The 9,738-nt window shown below is 38.8% G+C and overlaps 1 protein-coding gene across 1 annotated transcript; it reads right to left on the bottom strand.

Moving 5' to 3' along the window:
- Positions 1-326: 326 nt before the first annotated feature.
- On the bottom strand, positions 327-1,268 carry OR4E2 (olfactory receptor family 4 subfamily E member 2; the record flags this gene model as incomplete). Its single annotated transcript, XM_084241224.1, has 1 exon — positions 327-1,268. The coding sequence occupies one exon, from the start codon at positions 1,266-1,268 to the stop codon at positions 327-329; it is 942 nt and encodes a 313-aa protein (XP_084097350.1).
- Positions 1,269-9,738: the final 8,470 nt, after the last annotated feature.

Raw genomic sequence — 9,738 nt, 5'->3', positions numbered from 1 at the left:
ATAAATAAATGCAGATGTGACGTACAGCTTCTCAGAGGCAATAACCCACAGAACAGTAAAATTCAAGAAAGTACATTCTTTCACAATTATACCTCTTCTGAGAATGAGTCTGTGCCCTAAATTTGTTCTTTTACTGGTGAAACCGAAAGCCTTCTTTAAACTTTCCCACGTTTTTATCCCTTTCATGTAATAAGTGTAATAATAAATCACCGTCCTTAATGCAAAAGTCTGCCCTGCTCCATACATTGTTGTCTAATGATTTTGATTCTTTGTTTTTGCTCTCTCTTTAAGAATATGGCCATAATTATGTCTGCAATCCCATTCTATCATGTATGTAATTTCATGAAAGTAACTTGCCTCTGTCTAAGATGCTTCATGGCATTTTTCACCTCCTCATTCCTCAAGGTATAAATGAGGGGATTCAGCAAAGGGGCGACTGCAGTGTAGAAGACAGATACCACCTTGTCGCTGGACAAGTTGGAGTCTGGCCGCGTATAGAGGAAGATGCATGGTCCAAAGAAGAGGGCAACCACCATGAAGTGGGCTGAGCAGGTAGACAGGGCTTTCCGGCGTCCTTCAGCTGATTGTTTTCTCAGAGAAACCAGGATGACTGTGTAGGAGGTGACCAAAGCCAGGAAACAGACAAGGGAGATGGTTCCACTGTTGGAAACAATCAGCATTCCCGTGAGATAAGTATCTGCGCAGGCCAGCTTGATGACAGAAGGCACATCACAGAAGTAGCTATCAATAATGTTGGGGCCACAGTAAGGTTGACGAATGGTCAAGAAGGTTTGCACCAGAGAGTGAACAGTACCCCCCAACCAGAGAGCAAAGACAAGCTGGACGCAGACCTTCATATTCATCACAGTGGAGTAGTGTAAGGGAGTGCAGATAGCCACATAGCGATCATAGGCCATAATGGTCAGCAGGAAGATCTCAGAACAAGCAAACAGATGAAGGAAGAAGAGCTGCGCAATGCAGTTATCAAAGGAAATGGTCTTTCTCTCTAAAAGAAAACCCTCTAGCATCTTGGGCACAGTGACAGATGAGTGGCAGACATCAATAAAGGACAGATTGCTCAGGAAGAAATACATGGGGGTATGGAGACGTGGAGAAAAAGCTATGGTAATCATGATGAGAATGTTCCCCAAAATGATTAGCGAATATGTGACTGAGAATGTCATGAAAAATATCAGCTCAAGCACCCAGTTATCAATGAGTCCCAAGAAGACAAATTCAGTCACTCTTGTTTGGTTTAGAGCATCCATCCAATGAGCTTCCCAAAGGACCTTTGGAGGAAAAAAAATAAAAGCTAATTTAGTTTTTTTTTTTTTTTTAAAGATTTATTTATTTATTTATACAAGCACTGGGTACAGTCAGAAGCGCGGGAGGGTGAGAGAATTCACCAGAGCCAGAGCGGGGAGCAGAGCAGGCAGAAGGACCGAAGTACACTGCTGAGTGGAGCAGCGGGCGGCAGGAGAGGTCTGCGCGCCATGTGGGACGCTCCTCCGGTGGCCGGGGAGCAGCCGGGGATCCAATCGGCACTGCAGAGGTTGCAGGCCGCTTTGCAACCCAGTGCTCAACCGCTGCGCAAGCAGGGAGGCCCAAAGCTAATTTAGTTTTAATATTATAGGACTAGAATTAATTGAATAGGCTGCAATCCTACCTGGATTGCTTTTTTATTATGAGGGTACATAGAGTATAAAACCAATTCTAAAGACTTGTTACAATATACCCACTATGTACCAGGAGTCATGCTGGCTACTTCATGGGTACTTTATATACATCACAACTGCACTGTGCATAGGCATTATTACTCCAGTCTCGCAGATGAGATAAGTGAGCAATAACAGAGTCAGATTTCCAAAATCCTTAGCCATTAGTTAGACTTTTTTTTTCATTTCAGTCTAATCCATTGATAATATCAGATTAATATTCCAAAATACAACTCCCTGATAAAATCATTTAGTATGTCACTCCTCCTTTCCAGTTAAATGTACCTTCAAAACCTGCAAGAGGGCCTCGCCAGTGGCGCAGCGAGTTGAGTGCCACACTGTGAAGCTGTCCGCAGCCCTGCAGTGCAGCCTCTGCAGTGCCGGTTCGATTCCTGGCCAGCCGGGGAGATTCCCACATGGCGCAGCAGACCTCTTCTGTTGCGCCCACTACTCCCCTCAGCAGTGCCTTTGGTCCGTCTGCCTGTTCTGCTCCCGGCTCTGTCTCTGGTGAATCCTCTCACCCTCCCACACCTCTGACCTGTACCCCAGCTCTTGTATAAAAATAAATAAATCTTAAAAAAAAAAAAAAAACCTGCAAGAGTCTGCTGCACTTTTATTTTTCCGGTACAGTGTCCTGTTTTCCTATGTTTCATCATGTTGTCTCCACTGACATACTTTCCAAAATCTTTGTTCTGTTTCCTCTGCTCAAAAAACATACCCTCTAGTCAATAATACTCTCCTCACATTGCTGACTACTAAATTGCTATTCATTCTTCAAGATTATCTCCGAAAGCAGTAACTTTAAGAAGACTTTCCCGGTGCAGTATCTCTTCCCTTATGTGGTACTTAATTTTTTTTTCATCATACTTAACTATAGAGGAAAGTAAAATAAAACTTTTCTTTTTTCTCTTTTGCTCTCCATTAGGTTGAAATGCTTCTTAAGAAGCATTATAAGCACCTATAACATCCCTTGCAGCACTTAGCATGCTTCTTACACATAACAGGTATGCAGAAAATATTTCTGTTTGAACTAAACCTAACTTTGTAGGTAACCTGAAAAAGAGTCCAAGTCTAAAGAAATTTACTTTTTTTACTTTTACTTTTACTTAAGAAATTTAATTTTTGAAATTCTGTAATATGATTTGAACTGTAGTAGATATTACTGTGCAAAAACTACAATTATATTGCCCCTAATTTTCTAATTGATCAAAAACTATAAACAGAATTTAAGAAATAATTACCACAAACCACGAAAAGAATTATATTCTTGGTCTAATTATTTCACTTGTAGGAAACTCCTAAGTATCCAAACTACAAAAAAAACCTAAATGCAAGAAAATATTAATTACAGTATTATTTACTATAACAGCCATAGGACATTTCTAGAAGCTTGAATAAATATAATAAATTTGAATATAATTTTATGTAAACTTTAGGAATGATAATCACCAAGGATTACCAATATGAAAAAATATTGAAATATTATAATGCATAAAAAATGAGATAAAATTTGTTTATACATAATCTCAACACTTTAAAATATATGTAATGCTATCCTATCTATCCAAATACAAATAGCAGACTAGAGGACAGTATTATAATACTCATGACCAAGAAAGGATAATATCCCTATTATTCAAAGATCGCTTAATATTTCACTAGAGGGCCTCCCCGGTGGTGCAGCGGTTGAGCGCTGGGTTGCGAAGCTGCCCGCGGCCTCTGCGGCGCCGGTTCGATTCCCGGCTGCTCCCCGGCCACCGCAGGAGGGTCCCACATGGCGCGCAGACCTCTCCTGCTGCCCGCTGCTCCCCTCAGCAGTGTACTTCGGTCCTTCTGCCTGCTCTGCTCCCCGCTCTGGCTCTGGTGAATTCTCTCACCCTCCCGCGCTTCTGACTGTACCCAGTGCATGTATAAAACAAAAACAAACAAACAAACAAATAATAAATAAATCAATAAAACATGCCTCTATAAAAAAAAAAATATGAACTCCATTTATTTTGATGGGAGAATGCTCAGCTCTGTCCCGATTGATATATACAAACAAACAAACAAATAAATAAACATGCCTCTATAAAAAAAAAAGTATTAAAAAAAATATTTCACTAGAATAAACAAATGGCACGAATAAGAATGGATCAAATCACCAAAAAAGAAATGCAAATGATCAATAAGCTTGAATAACAAGACACTCAACTTCAGTAGTAGGTGAAAAAGAAAAATACTTTGTGTTTCTCATTAGATTGGCAAAGGTATAAGGAGCTGAGCACTCTCTAGACTGCTACTGGAAGTAGGTATTAAGACTTTTTTAACTGGCACTACCTATCAAAATTTAAAATGCCGTATCTCAAAGCCAGGAAGCACACTTTCTAGGACTGTATTCATAGAAACAAAGGGACCTGTAAGTAAGGATATGTGTTTACTGACACTTTTTTTTAACAAAACACTTTTTTTTTTATTTTTACTGAAAATAAACTGAGTGCTTATCAATAGAGGAATGGATAAAAAAATTTAATCCAGCCACAATATAGACTATTATGCAGCCATTCATAAGAGTTAGAGTTACAGATATTGACTAAAAGCAGTAGATCACTGTGTAGCTGCATGAGAACCACCTGGCAAGGGGCAGGTGCATATAAATTTTGCTGCCCAGTTCTCACCCTACACCTATGACTCAACACCCATCTTGAATATATTTTTACATATTACATATGTGTACAAATACTAGGAAAGCAACATAACTACATAATGGTAAGTGGAATGAGAAGAACACTCAAAATCTGATAACCCAGTTAATTGTTATTATCACGTTGCTGGTATTGGACCTCACAATATATCTTCAACACTCATTCTATAAACATTTATGTGTGTCTAGACAGGCACAGTGCTAGGGATTCTAATACAGAAGGAAGAGAGAAGTGATAGTACCTACGACTTTTCCAAAAACTGCAAAGAAGGAAGAAGTACTGTGGCAAAATCTAAAAAGTGACAAACCACAACCCTAGGCATTTTGAGGCCCCCTGAATAATGTGTATATTTGTAATGTGTGTGTTAGAGGGGCAAGCGGCATTACCTTCATAGAAAGCAACACATTGAAAAAGTACACTGAGCCCTCCAGCAGAAGAAAGGTTAAAATAATTTTCATAACTTAAACGACTTTCTATTAAACTTCTAAACACACACTTATGCAACATACCAAACAAACAATTGAGACAGGGTTTTGCTCAGCACCATGTATGTAAGTGCACACCCCAAAAAAGCAAGGTCATGCAAGTTAAACAGGTTGTAAAACTTACCAATTTTCTCTAATTATGCAGGAGTAATTTAGCTAATGTTACATTCTTTCATCCACTTTATTCATAATTCCTTATGAAAGGAAACAGAAAGCAAAATATTTTTAAAAAATAAGATATTAGCAACTGGTTTTTATTTAATAGTTTCACCATTTTCAAGTTGGTCCCTGGGATTTTTTAATCCTTTTCTTTCTTTGAAATTTTGCATTTGTTCTTTTCACTACTTTTGCCTTCTTCTGGCCAAGTGAGGTAGAACTAAGACTACTTTCCATTTCCACTTTAATCAGTAGCCGTTAGAAGTATATTTGAACAGTTTCCAAAATCTGCTACTCAAAGTCCATTCATTCATTCAACAAATATTGATTATAGAAGAAAAGTTCTTACTTCTAGTTAATATAAATAAATAGCACCCTTTATGAGATGTAATTAATTACTGAATGGAAGTTTAAAATTTTGTAGCAAGAAAATATAGCATATATTAAGAAAACGCAATTTTTGTCAATAAAGTTGGGGAACAGAAAATGCAAAAGTTCTGTCAAATTAGTGTTAGGTTCTATTGTTGTCCTGCTGAACTAATAAATATTATTGAGTGAAGACCTATCTTGTGGGTTAATATATCTAAAATTTGAATACTGTTTCTTTATACTCCTTTACCAACTCATCTCTCATACTACTGTGTCCACTGGGGCAAGTCACTTGACTTTATTTTGATTATCTGGAAAGTAATAATTATATCCTTTAAATTGGTGTGGTGGTTAATTTTATGTGTAAATTTGGCTAGACCATGGCACCCAGTGGCATGATCAAATACCAGTATTGATGTTGTTCTTTAAATGCACTAACATTTAAACTTGTAGACTTTTAGTTAAGCAGATTACTCTCCTTAATGTGGGTAGATCTCATACAATGAGTGGAAGGTCTTAAATGAGAGTGATCTCCAGAAGTGATTCTGCCTCAGATTGTCTTCAGGGCTGAAATCTGCAAGACAGACTTCTGTCAGAATTTTCATTCTGCTGACCTGATGTGCAGAATTCAGATTTGCCAAATTCCACAATCTCATGTGCCAATTCCTTAAAATTTATCTTTCTCTCTCTCCCCACTCTGTCTCTCCCCCCATATAAATTGATTGAGATAGTAGATACAAAGATCAGTAGAGAAACAGAGATCCTGTTGGTTATGTTTCTCTGGAGGATCCTAATACAATTACCTTTCTCACAATGGTCTTAAAAATGGGGATGTAGCTTAGGACTACAGAAGTTTTTTGTTGTTTTTTCTTTTAAAAGATTTATTTATTTCTTTATAGAAGCACTGGGTACAGTCAGAAGCGTGGGAGGGTGAGAGAATTCACCAGAGCCAGAGCGGGGAGCAGAGCAGGCAGAAGGACCAAAGTACACTGCTGAGGGGAGCAGCAGGCGGCAGGAGAGGTCTGCGAGCCATGTGGGACCCTCCTCCCGTGGCCGGGGAGCAACTGGGGATCGAACCAGCACTGCAGTGGCCGCGGGCAGCCTTGCAACCCAGCGCTCAACTGCTACACCACCAGGGAGGCCCAGGACTACAGAAGTTTAAGTAAAAAGGAAGACCAGTGTTCATTTATTACTCTCAGAAGATAAACTTTCCTTGAAGATCTTATTATCTCCTTGCTTCCCTCAATATCCACCTTAAAAAATAACAATAATTGTTATCATTTTATGAAGGTGAGGCGAAAAGAGCATGAGAAAATTCAGGGTCATCAAAATCAATCCGAAGCTCTGTTAAACTCCAGCTCTCTTTTAAAAGTCCAAAGCCATATTCTTCAGTGTATAATAAGTAATATTTGTTTACAGACAACTAGAACTAGATTTTCCACTGACATCAAACACTTACCATTTACACCTATACCTCCACTAGTGATGCAGTTCTCCTCTTTAACTCTGTAACAGAAAGAACACAAAATTCTGTTCAGAGTGGCTATCAGGCTTGAAAGCTTTGGGATTTTTATCTACCTGACATAGGATTTTGAGGCGATCATTGCATGGCTATAATTGAACTTGCCATCAATGAATACTCAGGGGCATTACTTAAAGCTTTCCCTTTCAGGAAATCTCCTGCTATTAGTCTCATTCATTTGGCAATTTAGTAAGTGGACAATAAAGCCAGCAGCCTCCAAACATGGAAGAGTTCCAAACCTTTGGCAATTAGCATGGCATTATTTGTTTAGCCATTGTATTCACCACTGCAACACTCTCGGGACTCAAAGTCCATTGACAAGGCAAATCTTACCCTTGCACACCAAATAAATCAGTACCAGTTCCAAAACTCCCAAAATGTCTACTATGCAATCTGTAAATGACTTAGTTTCCAGAATAGCTGATCAGCACCTCCTCACTTGTCCTTTCTACTGTTTGTGTAAAAGTTCAAAGCTAAAAATACATATAATCTGCCCTTTACAGATTGTCTGTGTGAGGTAACCTCTTTAAATAAGGCAATGATATCAATGTTTTATAAGCAGTTAGCTTTCAAATCTCCTTAAAAGAGTTTTGACTACTTAAAGCAAAAATGATAAGTTTTGTGGAATTTATAGCATGCAGGAGTAATACACATGAAAATAATAAGAAGTTGGAAGGAGAAAATGGAAGTTTGGAAGATCCCTATATTATATAGGCAATGATATCTGGTAAGGTTAAAATTTTTAAGAACCTCATTTTCAATTAGTAATAGAGGTTTATAATTTTTTAAGTAAATTGTGATACTGTGATTTATAAGAAATATATTTGGGCCTCCCCGGTGGTGCAGCAGTTGAGCACTGGGTTGCGAAGCTGCCCGCAGCCTCTGCAGCGCCAGTTCAATCCCCAGCTGCTCCCCGGCCACCTGAAGAGGGTCCCACATGGCTCGCAGACGTCTCCTGCTGCCCGCTGTTCCCCTCAGCAGTGTACTTTGGTCCTTCTGCCTGCTCTGCTCCCCGCTCTGGCTCTGGTGAATTCTCTCACCCTCCCGGGCTTCTGACTGTACCCAGTGTTTGTATGTATAAACAAACAAACAAATAAATAAATCTTAAAAAAAAAAAAAGAAAAGAAATATATTTGACCTTCAGTCCCTTTTCTGTATTTAGCTGCTAAAATCCTTGGAATTTCTTGGTGATGAGAACAATCAAAAGTGTCTTTTGTTATGCAAAATGGGGTAACTGTTGGGCCCCATCTGAAGATGAGGCCTAGTTGTCAGAAGAGTCAATCCTGTGATTAGAGGGCTGGAAATTTCAATCCTATACCTAATCTCTGAGGGGGTAGGAAAAGGATAAGGATTGAAGTTTGAATCAATTGACAATTGACAATGATTTAATTAATTGTGCCTATGTAATGAAGGTGCCATAAAAACCCAAAGGATGGGGTTCAGGGAATTTCCAAGTTGGTGAAAAGGTGGGATTCTGGGGAGCATGGCACACTCACAGAGGGTATGGAAGCTCTATACCCTTCCCCCAAGTCATGTCCTGTGCATCTCTTCCATGTCATTGTCTCTGAGTTATATACCCTTTTATACTAAGTCTGAAATCTAGTATGTAAGCTGGTTTCCTGAGTCCTGTGAGTCATCTAGCAAACAAATCAAGCCCAAGGAGTTCATGGGAATCATGATTTATAGCCAATCAGAAGTAAAGGTAACCACCTGCATTTGCTATTGGCATTGGAATTGGAGGGCAGTCTTGTGGGACTGAGCCTTTCACGTGTAGAATCTGATGCTATCTTTGGGTAAATAATGCCAGAATTGAGTTGAATGCAGGACACACAATTTCCAATAATTGCTTGGTAGCATGGGGAAAACCTACATACACATAAGAATTAGTATCTGAATCATTACCAACAAACTACAGGCCCCTGTTTTTTTAATTTACATATTTAGGATTTATTTGCAATTTTTTTCCTGTAATTTTTTTTTAATAAAGGTAATATTCATTTGCAACACTGTAGGTAACATAGGGGAATCGGTTTACACTCCTTCAGGTATATGTTACCACACCATACCCACCACCAAAGCACCCACAGTTCACCACAGTCCCTTGGGCCTATGCTCTTCCCCACTTTGCTCTTCACGCCCACCCTCCCTTTCCAGTAGCCTCAATTCTGCCATCATATTTCTAGGGTTAGTTTTGGCTTAGTTTTGGCTGTTCCTTTGTTTTTTTATGTTCATCAAATGAGTGAAATCATCTAGCATTTGTCTTTCTCACTTATTTCACTTAGCATAATCCCCTCCAGTTCCATCCATGATGTTGCAAATAGAAAAATTTCATCCCTTTTTATAGCTGAGTGGTATTCCATCGCAGATATATACCACATCATCTTTATCCACTGAGCTCTCATTGGGCACCTGGGTTGGTTACACACCTTGGTTCTTATCAACAGTGCTGCAATGAACACAGTAGTGCATATATCCATTTGAATTAGTGATAAACTCTTTGGACAGCATATGGTATATCCATTTCTAATATTTTGAGGAACCACCATGTTATTTTCCGTAGGGGTTTAACCAGCCTATATTCCCACCAACAGTATACAAAGCTTCCTTTTCCTTTGTACCTAAACTAACACTTGTTTCTAGGTTTGTTTGTTGATTTTTTTTTCTTTTACGTGAGCCACTCTCACAGGTGTAAGAATGTAAGCCCCTGTTTTAAAAGGCCCCAAATAATTATTTTTAAAGTTGATTTGTTTAGTTAATATCAAAAACTAGATTTCAGAACAAGAATATTGCTAAGAATGAAGAACTGA

Source organism: Talpa europaea (genome assembly GCF_964194135.1).
Source record: "Talpa europaea genome assembly, chromosome: 8".
NCBI lineage: Eukaryota > Metazoa > Chordata > Mammalia > Eulipotyphla > Talpidae > Talpa > Talpa europaea.
The sequence above is the reverse complement of the archived record's forward strand: the minus strand, read 5'-3'. Positions and strand labels throughout refer to the sequence as shown.